A 27,382-nucleotide genomic window follows, 5' to 3' on the forward strand; every position below is an offset into this window, starting at 1 on the left:
CTATAAATAGTATTATGACAACTATGATAAAATGAAAATCTGTGATTTGTAAAAAAAAACTAGTAAGTACATAATTCCATTTTATAAACCGATCAAATAGGTTGCTTTGTAGCAGCAAAAGCATTGGAGCTTCGAATGTATCGATTAATTTATTAAAACTCCAGGCCAACATTTTTCTTTAATTTTAGTTTAAAGATTTTTGCTGTCTCTTCGTGTCTATGTATTGTAGAAATTTAGAGAATCAATATTTTTGGTAAAAATGCAACGTTCATAAACTCTTTCAATCAGGTCATTTGCACTAACATACATCAAAATACTCGGTAAAATTATCTATAATAATCTAAACCCACTTCAAACCCAACTATTTTGAAAATCTGATAAGTACTTATTACCAACACCCCAAATGAGATTCATTATAAATCGAGCGTTTGTCAAGTCACTCGCAAATTCCTAGACTTTAAGCAACGATGGCGACACTAATTCATTCTCTGCTTGGCCTTCGCCGCCACTTTACCTTTGCCAAAAGCGCCCTTCCAAGAACAGTGGACCCAATTCAAATTAAGTTTACGAAAAACTCAAACCAAATGGAATACAGCTCTCCTATTGAAGAAATCCGCTGTTAATACTTCTTCAGAGACAACCTAGCCAAGATCGAGGAACACTACGCCAAATTGAAGAAGAGAGAAGTGACTTACTCCAAGACCATGAACAAGAATTCTTGGCTTACGTCAATCATGGTAAGGCCCAAAGACCCCAGATCTCCGGCAAACTCCCTCCAAGCAACCACTCGACGTCTTTGTCGACTGGGGAAGCAGTGCCGTCTCCGAAGTCAAGAATCAAAGACAATGTGGATCTTGCTGGCGTTTCAGTAGTACCCTACATTGCTTATGGTTTTGTTTTACAGACTGCTCCTCCGAGCAGGACATCTCTCTCAGTGAACTGCATTGACGAAGAAGCACCCCACTTCAAATTAAATTGACCGCCAATATTGCTGTATCATTTTTGTCAACAACTTTTACAACGGCGAAATGTACAAAAACACAAATCATCATGACAACGATAAGATAGTTAATATTGAGACACTCTCAGTCATCAAAAAGTCTTGATAAAAGCTAACATTCCGTACAAATTCATACGCAATTCTGATTATTTCTATCCCAGTTCAAAACAGTCATGAAGATTCTTTGGATTCTGTCTTTGGTGCTTGCTGCCACTGCAACTCCTCTATCAATCCAGAAATGGACAGAATTCAAGGTACGTCTCACCACACTCTTGACGACCAATAATTCCAGATCATTTCAGCTCGCCCACCAAAAACAATATTCCTCACCTGGGGAAGAGGCAAAACGACTGAAAATCTTCACCGAAAACTTGGCCAAAATCGAGGCGCACAACGTTCGATACGAAAAAGGAGAAGTGACCTACTCCAAAGCCATGAACAAATTCGGAGATTGGACCGCAGAAGAATTTTTGGCTTTCGTCAACAGCACCCGATTCCAAAAACCTCGACTGACAAAAGCGCCGCCTAAACTTCACCTCAACCGACGACTTGCAGAAGACGAAGTCGACTGGAGAAGCAAAGGTGCAGTCACCGAAGTAGGAACTGAAGGAGACTGTGGTGCTTCTTGGAGCTTCAGTGCTGTGAGTACCCACAACTTTCCAGACAACAATCGTTCTAACCTTTGTCCAGTTGGGAGCTCTCGAGGGTCAACTCGCGATCAAAACCGGTCAACTGGTAGCTCTGAGTTCGCAAAATCTGCTCGACTGTTCGGCCGACTACGGCAACGGAGCTTGCGAGGGCGGCTTGACCCACAGCGCTTACGACTACATCCAAGACAACGGAATCATGTCGGAGAGTGACTATCCGTACGAAGGACAACAAGGAAGCTGCAGATTCGACTCTTCCAAGTCCGTCACAAAGATCTCAGGATATCAAGATGTCGACTACATGAGTGAAACCTCCCTTCAAACTACCGTCGCGACGATCGGACCTGTAGCTTCTGCCGTTCACGCCACCGACAATCTGCAATTCTACTACGGAGGAATATTCTTCGACGACACTTGCAACCTGAGTCTGACAGATTTGAACCACGGCGTTCTCATTGTTGGCTACGGAACGGAGCTGCAGTACGACTACTGGATCGTGAAGAACTCTTGGGGGACGGACTGGGGTGAAAACGGGTTCTACAAGTCCATTCGTAACTATGGGAATAACTGCGGCATCGCTACGTCATGTTCGTATCCCGTCTTGTAACACCACAATCAATATGTATCTCGTTAAAAAAGTCAATAAAAATTTTTGACAACATACTCCCAAACTTACCTACCGGAAGCGGTACTTAATAAGTCTTTTGGAGATGCACCTCAAGTGCAGAAATACTTTTGTCGACATTAAAAGATACCATTTCGTGTAAACCTTTTTACAATAATTTTCATGAGCAACACTCTTTTGTGGTGAAAACATAAATACCGGATGTGAACAATAACCTCCATCCTCGTTTGAAATTATTTTTGTTTGTCACTCACTATGGCAAGATAAAGTACTGCGATTTAACTGCGAATAAATAGATTTCAGTTTCCGTTCTAGATTTTACTTTCAAGTGACCAAGATAAAACTTTATTTTTAAATTGTTTTGATGATAAGTTGGGCGTTTTCTACAGATAGATAAACAAAATTGAAACAAAGTTCAGTTAAGGGAATTGTGATTAAACAAGACGACCAAAAATGAAGTGCTTCATCCTTCTTACTGCTACATTTGTCGTAGGAACGTTGTCGTATTCCGAAGAGTTGCACCCAGAATGGCAGAACTTCAAGGTGAGTTGTTTACCAAATGTACTAATCGTGAATGATCGAAAATGTAAAATATAGAAACTACACCGAAAATCGTACGACAGAGTGGAAGAACTGAAACGAATTCAAATCTTCGAAGCTAACTTGAAGAAGATAGAAGAACACAACAAACTGTTCGACAAAAATGAAGTGTCGTACAAGATGGCGATCAACCAGTTTGGCGACTTGAGCCAAGAAGAATTCTTAGACTACTTGAAAACATACAACAACAAGGGTGGTGCCAAAACTACAAAGTCGGTAAAGCTGCAACCTCATCTGAATGCGGAGGTTCCCGACGAAATCGACTGGAGAGAAAACGGTGCCGTTACAGACGTCGAAGACCAAGGAGCTATTGGGTCAGCTTGGGCCTTCAGTGTGGTAAGTCAACGGTTTCTCCCCGAGCTCTTGTGAAATTGTTACATCTTCAGACCGGAGCTTTGGAAGGTCAAAACTTCCTGAAAGAGGGTAAACTTGTTCCACTGAGCGGACAAGAATTGGCCGACTGTGTAGAAGGAGGATCCATCGTTGAAGGTTACAATTACGTGATAGAATACGGTCTTTCTGCCGCAACAGATTATCCTTCAGACTCTAGCGACGGGACTTGTCGTCGAGGAGACATCCCCGCCGCTGTCACAGAAAGCGGTTACGTGGTCATTATGGGGAACGAAGAAGCTCTCAAAGACACTGTCGCAGCAGCTGGACCAATTTCTGTGGCTGTGGACGCTACCAATTGGCAGTTCTACACCGGTGGCGTTTTCCTTGATGCCAATTGTAGTTCTACGGAGTTGAACCATGGAGTTTTGGCCGTGGGTTATGGAGTCGACGATGGAACTGACTACTGGATAGTGAAGAACTCTTGGGGTACAGAGTGGGGAGAGGATGGGTATATCAGAACTGCGCGAAATGCCGACAACAACTGTGGCATTGCAACTGACCCGACTTGTCCAATTCTTTGAAAGATAACGTGAAAAATATTTCTTAATGTAATAAAAAATTAATAAACATACCTATTATAGTTCAAATTTTGAAGTCATTTGTTATTAGTAGATCAAGTGGAAAAATCAAATCAACAAACGATTGCTTATCAGTTGCCATAACCTAAGTTTTACAACAATAAGTCGAACAACTCAATACAAATACATACAATACAAATCTCTTAACTTTTTCTCATCACCTCGACACTCCTGAAACTTTTACATATAAAAGTTAGCAAAGAGAGAGTTGCTCTTGATCGTTTTGGTGAGTGTCAATAGAAGAGTTCTATTGAATTAATTTTTCTACCCTTACTGACTGGCCTACAGGTTTGGAAGAAAGTAGCAAAACAAATTAGTATCTTTAGAGTGAAATAGACATTTACTGTTGCCAGATTTCTTGCTGAAGAAGCAAAATTCTGTTCTCCGGTTACTCTAATCTAAATTGCTTCTTAATTCCATTACGTCAAGTTAATGTACCACTTGTCACAAATTTAAATGTTTGTGTGTTAAATATTTCACTTAGTTTTAATGATAGACACTTTGTTTGTTGCAACCTTTGAGGAACATCCTGAGCCTGCATTTGGTTTCTCTCTCTCTCTCTCTCTCTGCCTTTCTAATCGAAGCTTCTTTGGTCGCAGTTTACTGATGTTGAGCTTTTAATAACTTTATAAAAAAAAACACTCTCCAATCGTCTTGGCATTTAATAATAATTGGAATTAAATAATAACTAAAATATTATTGAAGAAAGTATCTTAATTCATGATGAAGCGGTGAAGACATGGCATAATTTTACGAGTATATAAATAGTAGTTTATTGCATGAGTGGGCCAGTTTAAAACGCGAGTGAAACGAGTGTTTTAAAGGCCCACGAGTGCCATAAAGAGCCCAATTTACACACGAACAAGTTGAATATAAGGTTTTTTTGTTCGACGAGCTCCTTAAAGGCTCCAAATCGCTTAAAATCTTTAAAATTAGCTTGACGTTTCGTTTTGACAAATTGTGACATTTATCAAAATCCGTTCACACAGGAGAAAATTCTCAAATTCTGACAGTGTCGAACAAAAAAAATTATTTGAAGGCGTCCAAGAGAAATGTAGACCCTTGAAGTCTGCGTTTCCAATAAGACAAAATGATTTTTTGAAAACAACCCATTTTTTTACCGCCAAACGGCTACGAAGAATATTATACTTTTTACAAAAAAAAAATTAAACTTCGACTATCTGACACACTGCATAACTCGCATATAATGAATAACGCCCTTTTACACAACTCTTTTTGTATGTTTATCTATAGATACATGAGTTATTGTGTTAGTTTGTAGCCTTTGAGTGCTCACAGACATTTCTTATCATTTTTTAAGAGGCCTTCGTACGCGTGAACTCTGCCAATATTTCCTTGGCCTTCTACGTCACTTTATATATTTAGATAGATTACAGAAACTGTTAAATACATAATAATCATATTGTTTTTAATATTGTTGCATAATTATGTAACATTCTTGAAAGCATCTTTTCGCCACAAATTTCAAAAAGTACTGTTGAAAAATATATTCAGAAGTACCTAGATTAAAACTAAATAACCTTTGTACAACACTTGACATTTATTAAAATTTTAGGAAAACAGACAAACACAATGGCGGACTGAAAAAAGCCACTCCACTCAGTCACAAGTATGCTTCAAAAAATTAATTAAAAATAAGATATTCGCTGTGTGATCAAAGGAAACAAATTCGAGTTGTCCAACAAAGCAGTGAAGAATAATAACTTCAATATACTTAAGAAGGTGTTCTAGGGTAGGATACAATACCTTTCCAATCCCTTCTTAGGATTTTTTTAAAACTATAAAACATTTTTCGTACAATCGTGTTGTTACTAGCTACTTATCATTGTTCTTGACACAATCTGTAAGTTGGACTTACCGCCCTAATGCGGTAAGTAAATAATGACACCGATATATAATGCGGTAAGTAATTAATGCCTTCAAAATACTCTTGTCAAAAAAACTACTTCAAAGCCAATTCTTTTCGTATAAGCGATTGTGCGAAAAACGTTATGGAATATACGGTTACTAAGTACCTACCATAACAGAATCTCGGAAGCTGAAAAATCTCGACTTCGTCTCTTATTAACCTTATATCCCAATATACTATTGCTTAAAACTTTACATATGTTTTATGTAATATACACATTAAAAAAAAATTAAATAGCGATTAAACTTGTTATAAGCAATGTATAAATAAAAACAGCTTCCAAATGTCTGTAAAGTGTTTCTAGAAATTCTTGCATCGTTTGTAATTTTTCAAAAATACCTTCTTATAGATAGATACGAATAATGTACAAAGTCTACTATTTTCAAGAAACCATCATAAAAAAATACAAAATCATGATTTAAACGCATCTTTTCGCCAAAGATATCAAAAACTGCTGTTACAGATTAAATTCTGAAGTGGATCAAAATGAAACAATCTTTGTAAAACACTTGATAATAATTAAAAATATTTGAGTGAGATAGATAAGCGCAGTGCCAGACAAAACCACTCAGCTACAGGGACGTCTGCTAAAAAGGTGAGATGTTATTCGCTAACAAAAGAAAACAAAATCGAGTTGTCCGACAAAACCCATCAACATTGAATAATAATTCTGACTCGACATCAACGGTCGTCTAACCATTTGGAAATGTACTTGAAGCTTTTTTTCAATCACCTAATTTACTATAAATGCTACAGGTTATTAAACCAATCATGCAGACATTCATTGTTCTTTCCTTGGCCGTGATCGCCACTTTTGCTCTACCTAGAACACCCCTGAACGAAAAGTGGACCCAACTTAAAGCGAGTATGTATGTATGCGATCAACACTTTCTTCTCAGCTGACCCATCAAAAAGAGTACAGCTCACAATTGGAAGAAATCCGCCGTTAGGCCATCTTCAACGAGAATCTGGCCAAGACTGAGGAGCACAATGCCAAGCACGCTCGAAGAGAAGTCGCCTACACCAATAAACCCACTCTGGAGACATGACCAAAGAAGAATACTTGGCTTTCGTGAATCGCGGAAAAGCTCAAAGACTAAAGATCCGCGAAAAGCTCAGTATTCTTTATGTGGAAAGTAAAAAACCGGTGGTAACCAACATTGACTAGAGAAAACAAGCCGTTACAGAAGTTGAAAACCAAGGAGACTGTGGATCTTGCTGGAGTTTCAGCGCTGTGAGTTTTCTATTCATTGATACTTCAAAATAACATTTCTATTTTACACAGGCCGGTGCTCTGGGAGGTCAACTGACACTACAAGACCAGTCTGAAGGGATATTACGATCTTCCTTCCGGAAACGAAACTACTCCAGAAGAAGCAGTTAGTAACGCCGGACCAGTGTCCGTTGGTGTCGACGCCACAGAAGAACCTCAATTCTACTCCGAAGGCATCTACGACCAAAACGTGTAACGACCAAGACCTCAACCATGGGGTTCTCGTCGTCGGTTACAACTCCGAATCAAGACAAGACTACTGGATCCTCAAGAATTCGTGGGGCTCAGATTGGGGAGAAAATGGATACTGGAGAGAAGTCCGTAATAAGGGAAATAACTGCGGTATTGCCACCCTAGCTTCGTACCCAGCTTTGTAAATTCATAAACTATTCTAGTTTTTAACAACAAATCATAGCACTGTATTCCTAATCAATATTTAAATAAAGTGCTTTAACTTCACGTTGCAACTATTTTAATGAAATATGGATAATTAAATCGAAATTAAAGAGTTAGTAATCTTGAATATGATGACACTATAAAGCAGATTTTTTTATTATCACTGATTTTTTAACTGTCGTAATTTTGCATAACGTCAGGTAATGCAAAATCTTATCTAAGTACTTTAAATTCGAACTAATCAGTGTCAACGATTATTTAAACAGTTTTACAATAGCCAGTTAACTAAGTACTTCCAAAGTACAAGAAGCAGCAACTTGAATGAAAACATTATAATGCAAGTGGAAAATTTACCTACAATAAGGTACTACAACTTGTTCTAAAGATCACACATCCTTAAACATACACATACGATAATATCTTCCATCACCTGAATTATTTTTACTATAAATGCTGAAACTTTTCCAACATGTTCACAAACCGAGCTTCCAATCCAAAGTGACCATGAAAACATTTGTTGTTCTTTCCTTGGCGATCGTAGCCACTCTTGCCCTACCTAAATCACCACTGAACGAAACATGGGTCCAATTCAAAGTAAGTGTATTAGAAATATACACCAAAACTTCAATCAGCACAAACTTCTTCTTAGCTGACCCACCAAAAAGAGTACAGCTCACCGTTGGAAGAAATCCATCGTCAGGCCATCTTCAATGAGAATCTGGTCAAGATCGAGGAGCACAATGCCAAGTACGCTCGAGGAGAAGTCACCTACACCAAAGCCATGAACCGTTTTGGAGACATGACCAAAGAGGAATTCTTGGCTTTCGTGGATCGCGGAAAAGCTCAAAGACCAAAGATTTCCGAAAAGCTCCGTATTCCTTACGTGGAAAGTAAAAAACCAAGAGCTGACAGCGTCGACTGGAGACTTGACGCCGTCTCCGATATAAAAGACCAAGGAGACTGCGGATCTTGCTGGAGTTTCAGCGCTGTGAGTATTCTAACCAAACGCTAGACTTCAAAATATCATCGCTTCATTTTCGCACAGACCGGTGCGCTGGAAGGCCAACTGGCAATCCAAAAAGACCTCATGGTCTCTCTCAGCGAACAAAATTTGGTGGATTGCTCCAGAGATTACGGCAACGCAGGCTGCAACGGCGGTTACATGGACAGCGCTTTCGATTACATCCACGACAACGGCATCATGAAAGAAGATGCGTACCCCTACGAAGGTGTAGATCGTGACTGTCGATACGACCCATCTCGATCTGTGACCAGTCTGACAGGATACTACGATCTTCCTTCCGGGAGCGAATCGGCTCTAGAAGACGCCGTTAGCAACGTCGGGCCGATAGCCGTTGCTATCGACGCTACCGCCGAGCTTCAATTTTATTATTACGGCATCTTCTACGACGAAACTTGCAACGAGACAGACCTGAACCACGGGGTTCTCGTCGTCGGCTATGACTCCGAATCCGGCCAAGACTACTGGATCGTCAAGAACTCGTGGGGCATACGATGGGGAGAACAAGGATACTGGAGGCAAGCCCGTAATAGGGGTAACAACTGCGGTATCGCCTCGCAGGCCTCATATCCCACTTTGTAAATCCAGTGAATTTACTGTTCCAACAAATCACAGCACTGCAAATAAAGCTATTTCATATATTTTTGAGTCTAGATTGACGTTATCCCCATGCGACAAGAGAACATGAAAGCAAAAGATTGCTTTTGTTTTTTGTTCTGCTATAAAAAGAAATATGGGCTGTACCAAAACGTGACAAAGCAGGTTTCACTTCAGAAACATTGGGTAAACAGTCCTCAAATGTCAGGTATTCAAGAGATATTTTCTAATCTTATTTAAAAACAATACAAAGTAGAAATCTTTAAAAAACAATACAAAATAGAAATCTTATTAAAAAAACAATACAAAATAGCATCGGATGTTAAAGATAAGATAATCTCTTTGTTTAGGATCGGATAGCCGCTTTCAACAAATGTACTCGTACTTACAAACAAATCTTCTAACCTAAAAATGGTATAAAGACATTATAGTTCTTTACTTGGTCAGTGTGGCCATTTTGCCTCTGCCTAAATCATCACCACAGGATAAACGAATCCAATTGAAAGTAAACGAAGTAGAAATTTAAACCAAAAGAAATACAATTTCTCAATTCCTGTTGCGACGGCAACTGAAGTTGATTGGAGAAGTGACACCGTTACAGAAAGAAGTCAAAGACCAAAGACAATGCGGATCTGCTAGATGTGAATACCAAACGACATCGAAACATTCTCAGATCGTCTCTATTTCGCACAGGCCGGTGCTCTGGAAGATCAATTGACGGTCCAAGAAAGATTGTTGCCACAGTGGTACCGTAGATGCTCGTTCGTCTACATCCACAACTACGGCATCATAACCGAAGCGCGTACGCCCACCTCCCATCTGGAGACAAATCCGCTCTAGCAAAGTGTTTTGCGATTTACTGTCCAGTACCTGTTACTGTAGATGCCACAGAAGAACTTCAATTGTACTCCGGAGGCATTTTCTAGAATGAAACTTGCAACCAAATAGATCTGAATTGTGGAACTCTGATCTCGTCGGTTATGGATCTGAATGCGATCAAGATTATTGCATCCAGAAGATGGCGTGGGGTTCGGGATAGAGGGAGAATGCCAGTGCGGTTTACATTTCTACCAAAACAATCTTGATCAAATCTAAAATCTAAATCTAAATGTTTGTAAGATCCTTTTTTAATTCTATCAACGGTAACAAAATATTATTGTTGTTTGTTGTTCAATCTATTTCATATTTATCCATGAAACAGGTTAACTTTATATTTAGAACAAAAACACTACAACTATAGAAAATAATAATATTTTTATTTCATTAAAAATATTCTTGTTTACAACGGAATTAACAGATAGTTTTGACATTTCGAACTGCGATAGATTCTAAAGTAGATCAAGATAATACAACTGTTTTAAAACACTTCACTAAGAACAACAATTTACTTAGATAAATGAAAATAATTGAAAAAAATGTTAAAGCTCAAGGTCTCTAACTGTACCAAGTTATAATTAAAAAAAAATGTAACGAAACAACAACCAATTGAAAATACATCAACGAAAATTAGAAACACAGAACTAAATGTTATCGTGATGTCACGTGTGGTTCTTGAGAAAATAGGATTCTATAATTATAGTTAGAATTTAACTTGGGGGTACTTAAAACTTAGACACCCCCTAGCGGCTAGATCACGAATTTCCGAGACAAATCCCATTAGGGTAATAATGGTCAGACCATGTGCTATCTATTTAGCAACATTGGAGTCCAAATCCTTCTGGTGTCAATTCGTACTGTTTCCTTGTAAAAACACGATCCACTATACGAGAAAAATAAAAATGTAGATGCAAATGGTACCAAGAGCATTTCTTTGAAAAACTCTTTAAACCGTGAGGTTTTTGCAATGAATTATATAAGATGGTACTAGTTGTTACTATAGCTACAGCGTGAGGTGACAAATGGATAACGACACTCGAGGCAAGTTAATTTCTCCTTGGATCTCTAAAGCATCGTAATAAATCTATTATCTACGAATAGGATGTCACTACATGAGTAATTCAATTGCCACTTACTTGAAGAACGAAACAAATGACAATTAGAACGATTGTAATAACGAGATTAGATTATCGCAGAGTCCATCAAATCCATTTTTAAGAAATTCGATAAAAAATACCACCACCCGAATTGTTACCGCACTATAAATAGGGCAACAGCTTACAAGCTCGTCACAATTCCACGAGTAACGATGAAGACCCTCCTTGTCCTCTGCTTGGCTTTCGCCGCCACTTTGGCTCTGCCAAAATCGCTCTTCCAAGAACAGTGGAGCCAATTCAAGGTGAGTTTGCCGCAAATCCAGACCAGAACCTCTGACAAAATGAATTTCTCTCCAGTTGACCCACAAGAAATCGTACAGTTCTCCGATTGAAGAAATCCGCCGTCAACTCATCTTCAAAGACAACGTGGCCAAGATCGCGGAACACAATGCCAAGTTCGAGAAGGGAGAAGTGACCTACTCCAAGGCCATGAACCAGTTCGGAGACATGAGCAAAGAGGAATTCTTGGCTTACGTCAACCGCGGTAAGGCCCAAAAACCCAAGCACCCAGAAAACCTCCGCATGCCGTACGTGTCCTCCAAGAAGCCACTCGCAGCCTCCGTCGACTGGAGAAGCAACGCTGTTAGTGAAGTCAAGGACCAAGGACAGTGCGGATCTTGCTGGAGTTTCAGTACCGTGAGTACCACTAGGTCTGTTTTGACGATTGGACACAACTCACGAGGTTTTTTTCCCTACAGACAGGTGCCGTTGAAGGTCAACTCGCTCTCCAAAGAGGACGTCTCACCTCCCTCAGCGAACAAAACTTGATCGATTGCTCCAGCAGCTACGGCAACGCCGGTTGCGATGGTGGCTGGATGGACAGCGCTTTCAGCTACATCCACGACTACGGTATCATGAGCGAATCTGCTTATCCCTACGAGGCCCAAGGCGACTACTGCCGATTCGACAGTTCCCAATCTGTCACCACCCTGAGTGGGTACTACGACCTCCCATCGGGAGACGAAAATTCTCTCGCTGACGCCGTTGGACAAGCCGGCCCAGTCGCCGTCGCCATCGATGCCACCGACGAACTCCAGTTCTACTCCGGAGGGCTCTTCTACGATCAAACTTGCAACCAGAGCGACTTGAACCATGGAGTTCTCGTCGTCGGTTACGGCAGCGACAACGGCCAAGACTACTGGATCCTCAAGAACTCCTGGGGCTCTGGATGGGGAGAGAGCGGATACTGGAGACAAGTCCGTAACTACGGAAACAACTGCGGTATTGCCACAGCTGCTTCATACCCTGCTTTGTAAACTAATGACAACTGTACAAAACGTCGAAATTTAAATAAAATCAGTCATTTTAAGACAATCTATTTTTTTAAATCAATCCAATGTTGAAAGGCACAAAGCCGAAAAGAAAAAATCAAACAATCCAATCAAAAAATAAGACGATCGATTAATAACCACTCAGACCTGATAAAAATATCGCCTGATCATTGCAAACTATGCTAGGTACCTGATTGTCTCCCAAATCAAGTGCCCACGTGACCAAGAGAAGTTCGTCTTCAGAAAAAGTAAAGAAAAATTTCTTCAATAACGCTTTTCTTCACAACTTTATTAACGTTAATGAATATAAATATAAAGAAAATTACAATACAAATTATATTATAAAATATGTACAACGTGTCTCAGAAATAAGTACATTAAATTTAACTGGTAATAGAACTCGTTAATAGCAACAATATATTTAATATGTAGTTATTTACATAATTAGTGGGATAAAAGCAATATTATAGAACTCGAATGTGAAGATTGCAGATGACGAGGGCGTTACGAGTTTCCTGTAATATACTTTAGCCCACGTGTTATAATGTACAACATTTTATTTACGGCTGCTAATTATTAATTTAAAAAAATCAATTTTTGCCAAAAACGTCAAATTTGACATTTACAAAAATATATTTTGATAATTGTCAAATGTCAGTTACAATCGTTTTCATTCAAAATCAAAGCAACAAAATTGAAACAATTTGCTCAATACCAGGACAACCAGCTAATTCTGTTTGTAAACAACGCGTTGTTTTTTATTTTTCATAATTGACAGCCGGATCGTTTACGTCTTATCCCGACGTCAAGTGAGAAAAGTACCAGGACCTGGAACGGAAACGTGTGTGATCCTGTTTCGAGGACGACCTGGAGTGCAACAGACGAGCGTCTCTGAAAGTGTCACTGCAGTTTGAGTCGTTTTTCCAGTATGGCGTGTATTATAAAGTGGTCTCTTGTGCGAGCAACGAAAAAGAGAATAGTAGATGATATCATTAAAAGTGGAAGTGAGTCTTTTTGTGCCAAGCCCAGAGATTGAAGAGCGAAACGACGTCGATGTTGGCAACTGGGCGAGCAAAATGCAAGAACTGTGTGATTAATATGTACCAAGTGACTATAAATGATTGAAGCAAATATTTGGATTGGCAGCTCTGAAAAATTGGCAAGCCTCATCATGATGTCATTGTTATTGCTCGATTCGTTTTTTAGGTTAGGTTTTGAAGTTTGTGTTAATGTATGATAACGATAGCTTTAATTTTTTTGACTTTTGGTTTGAAACATTTGAACTTGAAAGTAGAGTATGCCAACATAAAAATTTAAATATGTTGCCAACCTAATAAAAAAAATCACAACCATTTATAGTCACCTGGTATTTACAATAAGTAGCTTTTCTTTGGTATTGTTTTTAATACATTTTTTTGTTCGACACTGTCAGAATTTGAGAATTTTCTCCTATGTGAACGGATTTTAATAAATGTCACCACTTGTCAAAACGAAACGTCAAGCTAATTTTAAAGATTTTAAGCGATTTGGAGCCTTTAAGGGGCTGGTCGAACAAAAAAACGTTGTATTCAACTCGTTCGTGTGTAAATTGGGCCTGTTTTGGCACTCGTGGGCCTCGTTTCACTCGCGTTTTAAAATGGCCCACGCGTGCCAAAAAAGGCCCAATTTACACACAAACTCGTCAAATAAACTACTATTATTGTGACCACAACGAAAAACATAGTATTCAACTCGTTCGTATGTAAATTGGGGTTTTTTGGCACTCGTGGGCCTTTAAAACGCTCGTTTCACTCGCGTTTTAAGCTGGCCCACTCGTGCCAAAAAACCCTAATTTACACAAGAACTCATCAAATAAACTACTATTGTCTGCTTGCTTCGAAATCAGTGCGGTAATGAACTACATTACGCAACTCAAATGACTGTAAATGAATGTGGCCGTAGATAATAGTTATTTACATAATTAGTGGGATAAAAGCAATATATCAGGACTCGAGTATGAAGATTGTAGATGACGAGGGTGTTAGCCCGAGTTCATCTGTAATCACACGAGTTTCCTGTAATATGCTTTAACCCACGTGTTATGTACAAAATTTTATCTAAGACTGCCCCAAATTAAAAAAATTAATCTTATCTATTGATTTTCGCCAGTGAAATAAATAAGTTTCATTACCGCACTCAGCGGGATAAGAATTTACTTATCCCACTTAGTGAGGTAATGAAACTCATTTATCCCATTGAGTGCGGTAATGAAACTCATTACCTCACTAAGTGAGATAATGAAAATGCGTGAGGTAATGAAGTTCTTATCCCACTCAAAATTAGTGGGATAAGTATCATTTATCCCACGGGATTAGATAAATATATTTTTTTCCTAAACCTTATAGTTATCCAATTAAAATTATTGAAAGATTTGACACAAATTTCGTTACCCGCCTATGGGGATTACTTGCTTCGCCGATGCCGATAAGCGAAGAACAAAAAACAAATGCAAGAAAACTTCCACTTGTTTCTTGCGAACTTAAGTAAAGTACGACCAGAAATATAGTGTGAATATGACTTTGACTCCTTGAGTCCGTAGGACGAGTAATTTTTTCTGGCAGTTTTTTGAGTTCAATTACCAGACAACAAAACTCGAATTATAAATGTCAAGTTTACTTCAACCCAAAAAAAAGCTTGAGTGTAATTCCGTAAGACAATTTAATGAATACGTAAATCACTATGATGCAGACCTACTAGAATCAGACGCTTTCAAAAGTTAGGTTCCGTTTTATGGCTGGAAAAGTTAGGGCAAACTTTTTTCGCTCTCATAGTGACAAAAACCCCGCTGCTTATGGGATTTTTAGTGTATGAATTAAATTGTCAATACAATAATGAAGGCGCCGACGAAATGATTCTTCCACTCTTTCCAGCATTCCTCGGTTATTGCAAATTGTTGTGGCAGCATTTTCCACCCGTTTTCTTAAAACTTCAGTTATCAATTGGGATCGAATATACCAAGTTCTTCATGTACCCGCACAAGAAGTAGCACGGAAATTCTCTACACCCGAACCCGAGGAGCACTTCCGACGCTTCACCATACACCAACACAATATCTAAGTATTCACTACTCGAAAATAAACTCGCCATTTTCACAAAATTTTAGCTTAAATCACAGAATCAACACGTAAATACCTGCCTTGTGGAGTGGGACAAAAACTAACTAAAAACTACACCTCGGCTGCAGGGCGGAAAAACTGTATTCTAAAAACACAATGTTTTGCGTCGATTTTACAAAAAGTATTATTTCACGGTCACTGTCATTGAGACAAATATTTAGAAAATCTGAGTAAATAGACAGCTCGTTAATTTATGGGGGGAAAAATATTGAAATAAAAATTATATTTCGAAAAAATGATAAAAATTTTATTGTTCTTGACGAGAACTGTCACTGATTAAAATTAATGTATGTACTTATTTCTGAGACACGTATACTGATTGAAAATTGTCTTAATATTTCGCGGGCTAAAAAATTAGAAAAACGAATATGCTGAGTTGGTATCCCCAACCAATGATAATGATGTGGACACCAAAGGCCCTAGCAATGTAAATGCAACCAATCTACGCTCGCACAAATTAAATTCATACATTGTTTTTCTTTTGGTTTTCCTTTTTTGTCAATTGTATTTCACTATTTCTCAAAACTATTTCATATTTACGTGACTTTGACATTTAATAGAGATTGGAAATAGTTTTGAGAAATATGTAGTGAATGAAATACAACTGACAAAAGAGGAAAACCAAAAGAAAAACAGTGTAGGTATATTTTTATAACTTACTATACATACAGCATGTCCGGAAAAGTTTAGGAAATCGTAAAAATTATCTTAAATCCACTAAGGCAACACTGCGGTAATGTACGAGTATATCTTTGTTTACATTGTACTATCATTTTTGCAATAATTAATTTTTTTCCATATTTTTTTCATGTACATACATTTAAACATCCTCGATATGGTAGCAAGTAGTGAGCCATTTTCGGGACACGCTGTATACATTACCTAATTAGGAGAAATATTAGTTCCAAAAACGCAGGCAATTCAGAGTAAAAAAAAAAATAATAGAAAACCATTTGTATTTCCGGGACGGCTTGATGGATTCAGTTTAGTTGCTTGCGTAGCCGCAAACCTTTAGAGAAAAAAGTTAGGGCAACATCTAAAATTAGGAATATACTGGGTGCCCCAAAATTCGCGGAACAACTCGATGGGGCAATGTCAACTCATGTTAGAAAATAATGAGAAAAATAATAAAAAAATTCTATGGGCCAGTTTATAGAAAGAGAATTAAATATTTAATTCGAATTAAATTTTAATGCGCGATTAAACCATGAATCCTCAACTTCGATTGTTTCAATCTGGTCACGTGTTCAGTTAATCTCGCATTTGATTACGATTAACTTAATTTCGCTTCTGTAAACTGGCCCTATAAATTACTAAAGGGTAAGGAAAATTCATTTGCACAAGGTTTGGATGGTGGGAAACGATCTATGAGGACGCCCTGAGGCTGTCTAACCAGAAAAAACGCGAAAATTCCAGAAGTAGTTAAAGTGAACAATTATCCCGCCTTCTCCAGATGCATGCCTGAACGGGTCCGACACTTGTTTCACAAACTCGTTTCGAAAGACAGTTCTCCGTTTCGCGTTTTTCCTCCAAAACTTTACGCCTTTCGGGAGTGATGTCGTATTGGTCGGCCATTGTTCACTAGCACTGACAACAGTGACAACACTCTCTGAAGCGAATAAATCCAAGAAATAATATTTATGCGTAACTTTCGATTAAATCTTGTCTTGTCCAGTATTTTAAAATTCTTGAACCTTTGGTTTGAATTTGGGAATTGCCAATTGCATAAGTGAAGTATTCACGAGGTCAGTGGTGCCAATCGTAGATAAAAACAAAATATAAAATTATATAATTTGTTTTTATAATTTTATATTTTGTTTTCATCTGCGACAAAATTAACTTGAATTAATTTTGTCGCAGATAAAAACAATTATCATTATTGGAGTACTAAAAATTGATTACAGATTTAAACCGTTTAATATTGATAATTTGAAATTAGTTTTCTACTGATTTAAGAATAAATTTTCCTACCTATATTTTGACAAATTTTTAGGTTGGTACAAGGTGGTAGGGGGATGGTTTCCTGGTCAGCTGACATTACATACAAAACAATTTTGAGTCATTTATTTATCATTCTGTTGTGAGAGTTTTGGCGAATAGGAGCTGCGAACAAAACTCGAACAAGGTAATTATGCTAATTTACTTCCGGACAGTTCGTACAGAATCTGCAGACACGCAACAACATATTCATTATTCTCCAAACACCCCCATTAAACATAACTTGTGTACCCACAATTAACGCCATTTTCTCTCTTCTTTGCAGAAAAATGAAGTTCCTAATTTTCCTGGCCATTTGTGTGGCTAGCAGCCAAGGTGTGTCGTTTTCTGACCTGGTCCAGGAACAATGGATCGCATTTAAGGTGAGTCATTTTTGGATTTTTCTCCGAATTTTTCGTTCTTTGTTTGTTGACAATTATTCTTTGTATCTGTTTATTGCGTCATCTACGGTGTGAACAAGAATGACTGAGTCTGTTGGTAACAATGAAATTTGGCAAATTTGAAATTTACCATCAAAAGTAATAGCATAAACATAACCGGCATAACTAAAAATGTTTTTTCTTTATACCATACTGTTATTAGGATTTATCAGTACTCAATGCTTGATTGATATGACACCTATAACAGTCTAGGCCGTTATTCAAAATTATAGGCCGTTATTCAAAATTATCAGACCGAGGCCGTTCTTTTTGCTGCCGTTGCTACGGTTACGCCACAAATGACAACTAAATTTCATTTTTGAAGTAAAGAGAAATGTCAGTCTTACAAATACATCATCGTTAAATGTTAAGTACACTCACCGGCAAAAAAAAACGGAACACTAATTAGTTAACAACAAATTATTCCCATAGTACCTATTTTGATGTATTTTGACCAAGAGGCAATGATAGCAAACATAACCTTGAGCATTAGCATAGGCTATTTTATTAGCAATTTCGCATAAAAACAAATTTTTTGCTTAAAAACCTTCTTTTCTTAAATTTACCATTTTTATAATAATCAAGCAACCTGGTTAGATTTTTATAACTTTTGTAATTTTTTATTGTTGTTAACTTCGAATTTAAGTGCAGAACGTAAAAAAATGCCTCTAGCTGGTGTAAATATTGCCAGAGCAGTAACTTTGGTTTCTGAAGACTGTTGTTTCCGTTATGCAGCTAATGCTATTGAGGCTCCTCTTGCTAGTCGTCACAGAGCTGTTAGAAGGTTTCAAGAGACTGAAAAAGAGCAACCATATACCATTTTTAAATAATAATGGTGTTCCGCTTTTTCTGCCGGTGAGTGTATTATTGGTATAAAAAAAACTGTAAAACAACATACGGCCGATATGGATATAACAGACTCAGTTGATTATAAAACCGAGGCGGAGCCGAGATTTTACAATATCTCAACCTCGTCTGTTATATATACTATTTTTCTACAACTGTCAAAAAAACGTGACATTTATGCATCGTTATCAAGTCGCAAAGTATGTCATTTTTGACAAACATTTTAGCATCCAAGGAAAATTTTACAAAAATTAAAAAATTCAAAAATTTTAAAATGCGGTTGTAGAAAAAATAGTGTTTGTATTTCGTGCGAAAGATGATTGTTTTGTTGGCGCATTCGAATGATTTTGAAGTCTCGACCTGACGGTCTCGACTAAAAACTCATTCTCATGCCCCAACAAAAAACAATCATTTTGCGCACTTAATACAAAAATAACTATAATGTCTCAAGTTAAAAAATTCAGTCAGTGCAAATTACGAGACAAAAAACACCAGTACTTTTCAATTGTTTCATTGCCAACAGACTCAGTCATTGATGATCACGCTGTAATAATGTACCGTGGTCATGTGATGGAGATTCAAAGTATTCCGTGTAATTTAACACGACCACGACTACTAAGCAAATGAATAAATTTAAATTACGATAAAAAAGATGAAATATTAATTTTAACAAGATGTCGGTGCAAAGGGCACTTGCTTAAAACAAGAGGGATTGACGGCCATTTTAATTTGTTAACAGCAATTGGAAGGTCACTTGATGAGGAATCCCAAATTGTGCACTTGTAAATCCCCTACTTTATTGATATAAAAATAAGCTTACAATAAATAACTTTACTGTAGCAGACACAATATTCGGACACCCAATAAACCCAAACCAAGTGCCCATAATTAGACCCACAATAGAAAGGGTCGGTTGGTGGTAAATCAATGGGAGATTGCAAACACGCTTAAGAATTTCTTACGATGGACCGTATTATGAAATTCCAGGGGCAGTACAGTTTCTTTAAAAAAACGTTTTAGGACTGATGAAATTGCAAAAAAATATGGTCACACAATTTTACGCCTTCCTCCGTATCATCGCATCTTCAATGATATTTAATTTTCCAAAATTTGGGCATGAAACATTACAATTTTTAAGAAAAGGTATTGATCAAATAACCCCACAAAATTGAAAAAATTATTGTGGGCCATCTGCGTTGTGTTGAATAGAAACTACATCCGCTGGCTTTTCCCTAATTAGGATTTTTTCAAGTACGGTCCGTGCCGCAAACTTTCAAGCGAACCCTCACAGTTTGGTGATTTATGGCTGTGGTTACTGCTTACTGTTAACATAATTGTGGGTACTTTGCTTAGGTTTATTGGGTGTCCGAATATTGTGTCTGCTACAGTAGTTAATTTTCAACAGAAATACGTATGTCCTTTGGTTTATTTGTCAACTGACACTGGTTTTCTCGAAATTTATTTTATCAAATTACCAAATAAGAAGTGTTTATTTTTTATTGATAACCTTTGAATATTGACAGTTTACAATGTACACATAATCATATTTGCTCACCCGAACATGTCAAAGTCAAACAAAATTGGGCCATTTTTCCTTAATTCGTATTTTATGGCTTTGAAAATAGAATTCAATAAAAACTTGTTTGCACTTTTATAGGCACTATTACTAATGAATAAAAAAAAAACATTTTCAAATATGAGTACTCGTTTCAGGATATGTTACAAGACACTTGAAATTTTTGTTGTTTAAATTTGGAATACCACGCCATATCTAATTATTTACTTAATTTCATGGGATCCACCGATTTTACAATTTTACAAATAAGTTTCCAACACTTTGTAAATAAAATATATGTACAGTATACCTCTTTGTTTTCTGATAAGTTTAGATCTTTGGAAGCAAACGTTTAGGGAATTCACCGATGTTAACAAATTGCAACATTTGGCAATAGGTGTTATCAAAGTAAACAGTTTATTGCAGTACTAAAATTATTTGAGATATCTTTTATGGACACATGAAATAATTGCGAAATCGATGAAGCTTAAGACACCTTGGAAATCTAAAATGACCAAGTAAATGATAAGTCAAAATAAAATTTACTTTTTGGTTTTCAAAAAATATTCAACCTTGTGAAATAAAGTAAAATGTGGAATGGGCAAGGAATTCTAAAATTGTGTTTAGGATTCAAGGTCAACTAGGACACAAAAGTCGTTTACCTGAGATGAAAATGCTTCATACGTTTCAAATGGGGACAAATAATATTGATTTCAAAGTTAACAAAGAAACAAATTCTCACCTGTAGACCATAAGTAAAAATAAAATGTAATGTTATTTTCATTTCGCTTCCATTCGGGATCATTTTGAACACGCATCAATACATTTTTTTTTCTACAACCGTCAAAAAACGCGACATTTATGCATAATTATCAAGTCGCAAAGTATGTCATTTTTTGATAGATCAAAAATAGTTGTCAAAAAGTTTCCTTGGATGGTGTAATATTTTTCATAAAACTAATGAGAAACCGTCTTGTTAATAATAATCGTCATATATAATTTTAAAATACTCTGCAACTCGCATCGTGAAGAATTTCTGAAATTTTTAATTTATTTCTTGTAGCGTTTTGGTTGCTGAATTGTTCAATTGTTTCAAACCGACTTGACTTGAATTCTCAAAAATTTTTAACAAATTAATTGATGTTTTCTTGAAGTGGAAACTGATTAAAATTTTTGTGTACACACATGTTTAACGATTAACAATCGAACACTAATTTTCTGTAGATTCAAATAAAGGAAAATGTTTTAAAATTACATGTTTTGTTAATCGGGCATTTTACTACCAATAATTTATTCTTCATTCACTAGAATACCTATCTTCCAAATTTCACAAAAATCGGTCCATAAATAATAGAGATATAATACCTGAAAGTCTTAGGTGGGACACCCGGTATAATAAATTATTATTAATAAAAATCAAAAATTAACAATAAATAAATAAAAAAATGTACAAATCACTGTCTTCTTAATTGGAAACCATTCAGTAATAAAATTCGTAAAGGTTTTTTTATTTTTCATCTCCCAAGCTGGGTAAATAGGTACACATGGTTTTTCATTTGTTTTTTATAAACAATGACAGCTACAACGAAAAACGGTGCAAAAAATAAGTTTTGTAAAAAAAACAAATTAAAATTTTATATTTATCAGTGGTAAAAATCGAAACTGATTGTAAAATTCCATTTTAAAACGCGAGTGAAACGAGCCTTTTAAAGGCCCACGAGTGCCAAAAAAAGCCCAATTTACACACGAACGAGTTGAATAGAACGTTTTTTTGTTCGACAAGCCCCTTAAAGGCTCCAAATCGCTTAAAACCTTTAAAATTAGCTTGACGTTTCGTTTTGACAAGTTGTTACATTTATCAAAATTCGTTCACATAGGAGAAAATTCTCAAATTCTGACAGTGTCGAACAAAAAATAGCTATTTACAATCGAGTGTGGGAAGTTACATTTTGCAGCGCAAAGTTTAATTTGAAGCACGACGCGCAGCGGAGTGTTTCATAAACTAAGCGCTGCAAAATGTTTCACACACAAGGTATGTATAATGCTTTTTGGCCGACGTTTTTTAATTTAAATGTTAAAAACAATGACTACTTTTCGAATTTTAATGGAACGCACCCAAAAATTGTCAAATGTAAGGCAGAACCGACAGATGGCGCTGCTATTTTCATTTCTTTTAGATTTTATTTTCTAAACTAATTGAATTCAAAATGTATACAGATTGTTCTCCTGAAACTCAGCTTCATTAAGTTAAAATTGTGTATTTCTTCTACGTTTCTTAAAGGTTAAAAACAAGGATTATTTACTTTGCCGCATAGTATGTGGGAAAAATTCACCGTCGCACAGTCGCTGTAAAAATAAAGTTTCATGTGACGCGAACAGTGCGTGTTTGCAAAGTTTCCATCACAGGAGGCCAAAAAGATATTTTACTAACGAGTTGCATATCTACAAAAAAATTTGGTGCCCGTAAGTTTAGATAACAATTTTTTACACACTCAAAATTTGAAAATTTTCTCCTGTGTGAACCCGTGGACATTTAAAACGCTCGTTTTACTTGCGTTTTAAATTGGCCCACTCATGCCAAAAAAAAATCCCAATTTACATACGAAGTCGTTAAAAAAACTACTAATTATGAATGAAAAATTTTATAATTTCGTTAAACAATGACACGCTGCGGCACTTTTTTTAACGCAAAATGCGTGCAAAAATGAACCGCTATGGCACTTTTTTTAACGCTTCTTGACCGATTCAAAAATCACATATTCTATGAACGCAAACGAATGAAAAAACTTGCACTTTTTTTAACGGACGTTAAAAAAATGAATTTGTTGCGAAACAGGAGTTGACGCATGTCTCACTTCAAACATTTCCGAATTTTCAAAATTCTTGTATGAATTATTGTAGATAGAATCGATGGAGTTCTTTAATGGAGTAAAGCAAGACAAATTTAACAATTGTATTTTTCCATTTATAATCACTTTATTATAACAACAGTAATCAAACCATTCCAAATCAGATGAAATTTTATTTACTCGTATCTTACACGTGGAGTTTTTGAGCTACCTTAGACCATTTTTTTCGGTGTCAGAAGGCAAATTTTAATCACAAGTGAGATAAAGTACTCACTAGTGAGTAAATTTGACAGCTGGCATTTAACTTCACATAAAATACTCACAAGTGACTAAATTTGACAGCTGTCATTTTACTTGAATGAAACTACATTTCTTGAATTTTTTGCAATAGTTGCACCTGTAAGATGAAACGTCGTATATCACATGTGATCGAAATGAAACTCGTGAAAAGTGTCCCTCTCGTGCGCAAGCGCACTCGTCGGTCAAAATTCTCACTCTTGTATAATGATGCATTTCAATCACTTATAATTGTCATATACTATTTTCAATTAGATGAACAATCGGATTTTATCTGACGTTTTGCATTTCAGATGACTCACAACAAAAAATACCAAAGTGAAACAGAAGAACGTTTTCGCATGAAAATCTTCATGGAAAACTCCCACACGGTGGCGAAACACAACAAACTGTACGCCCAAGGATTGGTTTCGTTCAAATTGGGAATCAACAAATACGCCGACATGCTCCACCACGAATTCGTTCAAGTTCTAAACGGTTTCAATCGCACCAAATCTGGTCTGAGGAGCGGCGAATCGGACGACAGCGTCACCTTCCTTCCTCCGGCTAACGTGGAATTGCCGGACAAAGTCGACTGGAGGGACAAGGGAGCGGTGACACCTGTCAAGGACCAAGGACAGTGCGGGTCCTGCTGGAGTTTCAGCGCGGTAAGTTCGAATTCCGAGGCGAGAAAAACGTTTGATGGTCGATTTTCAGACGGGTTCACTGGAAGGTCAACACTTCCGCCAAACCGGTAAGCTCGTGTCCTTGAGCGAACAGAACTTGGTGGATTGTTCGGGAAGGTTCGGTAACAGCGGATGCAACGGCGGTCTGATGGACAACGCCTTCAGGTACATCAAGGCCAACAGAGGAATCGACACGGAGCAGGCGTATCCGTACAGGGCCGAAGACGAGAAGTGTCACTACAAGCCGAAGGACAAGGGTGCCACTGACCGCGGCTACGTCGACATCGAGTCCGGAAGCGAAGACAAGTTGAAGTCGGCGGTTGCCACGGCGGGTCCGGTCTCGGTAGCCATCGACGCTAGCCATCAAAGCTTCCAGTTGTATTCCGGAGGTGTCTATTACGAGCCCGCTTGCGCCTCCAACGTAAACCAACTGGACCACGCGGTTTTGGCCATCGGGTACGGCACCGAAGACGACGGGACCGATTACTGGTTGGTCAAGAATTCGTGGGGGCAGAGTTGGGGGGATCAAGGGTACATCAAGATGGCCCGCAATCGGGATAACAATTGCGGCATCGCCACCGAAGCTAGTTACCCTCTGGTGTAAAACAGTTCCTTGTACTGGTAGCAGGGTGCGAAGATTTAAATCAACTTGATTTAAATCAAGATTTAAATCGTGATTTAAATCATCTGATTTTTTTATTTTAATCATGTGATTTAAATCAAAAAATTCAGCTTGCTTAGTTATTAATAACAATCAATAACACCTAATGCAAAATTTATTCATCAAACAAAATGTTGCATTTATTATTATAATGTTTAAATAAAAACACCAAAACAAAGAATGAAGAAAAAGTCCGAATCATAACGATCATAACGACGCCTATTATTTTGACGAGAACTGTAAATTATTGTATACAGGGATATCGATTACGGTTGGCAATTTACTAATTTGATTATTGAATTCGCTTTTTGTTTTCATTATTTTTTTGTTCTCTTGATAAAAATTGCTTAATGCAGTATTTAATTTATGTGTATCTAATTACCTACCTAATGTACTAGCACGTGACATGTGGATGTCCAACGAGTTTATCTGTATTTTTATAGCGTTAATTGAGGCAAATTTCTTATATTAGCAAATAATTTGAATTTAATCAAAAAAATCCGATTTAAATAAAAAAAATCGATTTAAATCAAGAAAATCGATTTTTTTGATTTTTTTATTTAAATCACGATTTTTTTACACCCTGACTGGTAGTAGTTTGTAGATTGTTTTTGCTCGAATATGCGTTTAGACTTTTTTTTGTTTTATTTTGAACAAATAAACTTGAACGTAATCTTTAAATTTCGTTTGAATTGTGTCATCCAACGTCCTCTCCGGATCCGTGACCTATAGAGTTATCGGGGAGGAGAGTGCAACATTTGCTTACTTTTCATACCAAACTGTCCACTCATAGCTTGCTTGAGCTTGACATAAATGTTACTAAAAATGTCCACTCTACGCTACAAGAAATAGAGCCGGCGCGAAATTTAAAAAAATGGAAAGAGTAGGTTTACACGTGATGTCTTATTTATTATTCTGCATGTTGCACTTGGGAAAGACGAAAGAAAACTTCAGTACAGTAGGAGTAATATTAAGTTTTATTAATATAGGGTATTTCACGAGTGACAATGTGCCCGACGGAATTAAAAATGCAACCCACACTACATTTCCGAAAAAGCTGGCTACTGAAATTAAAATATCCAGCTTTTTTCGGAAATGGCTAAACACAAACAAGATATTATTTAATATTTAATGCATGAACAAAAATTACCTCGGTATCATTTTCGATGTTTGTAATGTCACTTAAAGTGTTCATTATGCAAGTTGCTTGAGGCACGCACTAACTTCACAAATTCAAAAAAAAAAAAAAAAAATCGCAACAGAACAGATCAAAACAGCAACACGATTATACCTACATATAACTTTTAAAACCAGAGAAACGCAAAACAAAGCTCTAAAGATCAAAAACCGCAAATCTAAATGCTTAAACTACTTGACAGCACTGACAATTTCAAATTTGAAATGTCATATAATTTTCTTTTTTGTTCGACACTGTCAGAAATTGAGAAATTTCTCCTGTGTGTAGCCCGAAGGCGAAGCCCGAGGGTCCTACAAAGCACCGACGGTAACAATCGTGCAGTCCCGAGGTGCAGATACTATTATTCACGATCCAAAAATTTTAATTGAAAAAGCCGAAAGGATAAAAATTATTTTTAACTGTCAACATGACACTTAAATTTAGCTTGACAGTTAGTGCTAATTTACAAATTTTCGGCTTTTTTCACTTAATATCATTGGGTCATGCAAAAAATAGTATATGTATGGACCTCGGGAGTGAATGATTTTTACCTTCAGTGCTTTGTAGAACCCTCGGGCTACACCCACGGGCTACAAACTGCACCTCGGGTAAAAATCATCCACTTCACTCCCTCGGTGCATAATATACTACTTCACGGTCACTGTCAATGAGTCAAATAAGTAGAAAATGCGAGTAAATAGATAGCTCGTTAATTTATGGGGGGGGAAAATATTGAAATGAAAATTATATTTGGAAAAAATGATACATCAAAATTTTGTTGTTCTTGACGAGAACTGTCACTGGTTAAAATTAATGTATTTATTTCTGAGACACGTTGTATACTGATTGAAAATTGTCTTAATATTTCGCGGGCTAAAAAATTAGAAAAACGAATATGCTGAGTTAATGGAGATACCGATGATAATGACCTGGCCCGAATGAACACACCAAAGGCCCAAGCAATGTAAGCGCAACCAATCTACCCTCGCACAAATTAAATTAATATATTTTTATAAGTTACAACACATAATACATACATGACCTAATTAAGAGAAATATTAGTTAAAAATGCAAGCAATTCAGAGTAAAAAAAATAAATAATAGAAAACCATTTGTATTTCCTTGATGGATTTAGTTTAGTCGCTTGCGTAGCCGCAAACCTTTAGAGAAAAAGGTTAGGGCAACATCTAAAATTAGGAATATATAATCTGTTTCAAAATCAAAAATCCACCACCTATTGAATTATGTTCGCAAAAAAAAAGAAATCCCTAGAATAAGTTTCATTTTTTGGATTGGCCCAACCTCCCGCCAAAATTTGACACTGAACTGTTGAGTTTATTTACGTAAAACAAAATAGTTATTATGTACAAAAAGGTGGTAGCTACTGTATCGTAAC

The 27,382-nt window shown here is 36.9% G+C and overlaps 5 protein-coding genes and 1 long non-coding RNA gene across 7 annotated transcripts in view; 5 read left to right on the forward strand and 1 right to left on the reverse strand.

Annotated features, from left to right (window-relative positions):
* The window catches only part of ND-B15 (NADH dehydrogenase (ubiquinone) B15 subunit), a 61,901-nt gene that overhangs the window by 31,561 nt on the left and 2,958 nt on the right, over positions 1-27,382 (reverse strand). The window lies entirely within an intron of this gene.
* On the forward strand, positions 1,076-3,842 carry LOC138136985 (cathepsin L-like). Its single transcript, XM_069056289.1, has 6 exons — positions 1,076-1,254; positions 1,303-1,641; positions 1,691-2,251; positions 2,732-2,815; positions 2,870-3,208; positions 3,259-3,842. The coding sequence occupies exons 1-6, from the start codon at positions 1,174-1,176 to the stop codon at positions 3,784-3,786; spliced, it is 1,932 nt and encodes a 643-aa protein (XP_068912390.1). The 5' UTR covers positions 1,076-1,173; the 3' UTR covers positions 3,787-3,842.
* LOC138136850 (uncharacterized) lies at positions 5,267-7,505 on the forward strand. 2 transcript variants are annotated; one of them, XR_011161456.1, is made up of 3 exons: positions 5,322-6,368; positions 6,530-7,007; positions 7,059-7,505. It is a non-coding gene; the product is annotated as an uncharacterized lncRNA (long non-coding RNA). The 2 variants fall into 2 exon arrangements; XR_011161455.1 differs by having other exon boundaries at positions 5,267-7,007.
* On the forward strand, positions 7,850-9,104 carry LOC138136838 (digestive cysteine proteinase 3-like). Its single transcript, XM_069056160.1, has 3 exons — positions 7,850-8,036; positions 8,092-8,430; positions 8,488-9,104. The coding sequence occupies exons 1-3, from the start codon at positions 7,893-7,895 to the stop codon at positions 9,043-9,045; spliced, it is 1,041 nt and encodes a 346-aa protein (XP_068912261.1). The 5' UTR covers positions 7,850-7,892; the 3' UTR covers positions 9,046-9,104.
* Positions 11,176-12,407, forward strand: LOC138136843 (digestive cysteine proteinase 2-like). Its single transcript, XM_069056165.1, has 3 exons — positions 11,176-11,335; positions 11,391-11,729; positions 11,792-12,407. The coding sequence occupies exons 1-3, from the start codon at positions 11,246-11,248 to the stop codon at positions 12,347-12,349; spliced, it is 987 nt and encodes a 328-aa protein (XP_068912266.1). The 5' UTR covers positions 11,176-11,245; the 3' UTR covers positions 12,350-12,407.
* On the forward strand, positions 17,500-25,490 carry LOC138136840 (cathepsin L1-like). The gene is made up of 4 exons (XM_069056163.1): positions 17,500-17,644; positions 17,783-17,879; positions 23,777-24,130; positions 24,180-25,490. Exons 2-4 carry the CDS (start codon positions 17,787-17,789, stop codon positions 24,750-24,752), a joined length of 1,020 nt encoding a protein of 339 aa, XP_068912264.1. The 5' UTR covers positions 17,500-17,644; positions 17,783-17,786; the 3' UTR covers positions 24,753-25,490.

Source organism: Tenebrio molitor, chromosome 8 (assembly GCF_963966145.1).
Source record: "Tenebrio molitor chromosome 8, icTenMoli1.1, whole genome shotgun sequence".
NCBI lineage: Eukaryota > Metazoa > Arthropoda > Insecta > Coleoptera > Tenebrionidae > Tenebrio > Tenebrio molitor.

What these genes read in the sequence shown, in the direction of transcription:
- LOC138136985 (XM_069056289.1), top strand. Translation starts at nt 1,174, where the DNA reads ATGAAGATTCTTTGGATTCTGTCTTTGGTGCTTGCTGCCACTGCAACT. An exon ending in CAGAATGGCAGAACTTCAAG is followed by an intron (nt 2,816 to 2,869) that starts GTGAGTTGTTTA and finishes TGTAAAATATAG; the next exon opens with AAACTACACCGAAAATCGTA. An exon ending in CAGCTTGGGCCTTCAGTGTG is followed by an intron (nt 3,209 to 3,258) that starts GTAAGTCAACGG and finishes TTACATCTTCAG; the next exon opens with ACCGGAGCTTTGGAAGGTCA.
- LOC138136840 (XM_069056163.1), top strand. Translation starts at nt 17,787, where the DNA reads ATGAAGTTCCTAATTTTCCTGGCCATTTGTGTGGCTAGCAGCCAAGGT. An exon ending in AACAATGGATCGCATTTAAG is followed by an intron (nt 17,880 to 23,776) that starts GTGAGTCATTTT and finishes TTTGCATTTCAG; the next exon opens with ATGACTCACAACAAAAAATA. An exon ending in CCTGCTGGAGTTTCAGCGCG is followed by an intron (nt 24,131 to 24,179) that starts GTAAGTTCGAAT and finishes GTCGATTTTCAG; the next exon opens with ACGGGTTCACTGGAAGGTCA.
- LOC138136838 (XM_069056160.1), top strand. Translation starts at nt 7,893, where the DNA reads ATGCTGAAACTTTTCCAACATGTTCACAAACCGAGCTTCCAATCCAAA. An exon ending in AAACATGGGTCCAATTCAAA is followed by an intron (nt 8,037 to 8,091) that starts GTAAGTGTATTA and finishes ACTTCTTCTTAG; the next exon opens with CTGACCCACCAAAAAGAGTA. An exon ending in CTTGCTGGAGTTTCAGCGCT is followed by an intron (nt 8,431 to 8,487) that starts GTGAGTATTCTA and finishes ATTTTCGCACAG; the next exon opens with ACCGGTGCGCTGGAAGGCCA.
- LOC138136843 (XM_069056165.1), top strand. Translation starts at nt 11,246, where the DNA reads ATGAAGACCCTCCTTGTCCTCTGCTTGGCTTTCGCCGCCACTTTGGCT. An exon ending in AACAGTGGAGCCAATTCAAG is followed by an intron (nt 11,336 to 11,390) that starts GTGAGTTTGCCG and finishes ATTTCTCTCCAG; the next exon opens with TTGACCCACAAGAAATCGTA. An exon ending in CTTGCTGGAGTTTCAGTACC is followed by an intron (nt 11,730 to 11,791) that starts GTGAGTACCACT and finishes TTTTCCCTACAG; the next exon opens with ACAGGTGCCGTTGAAGGTCA.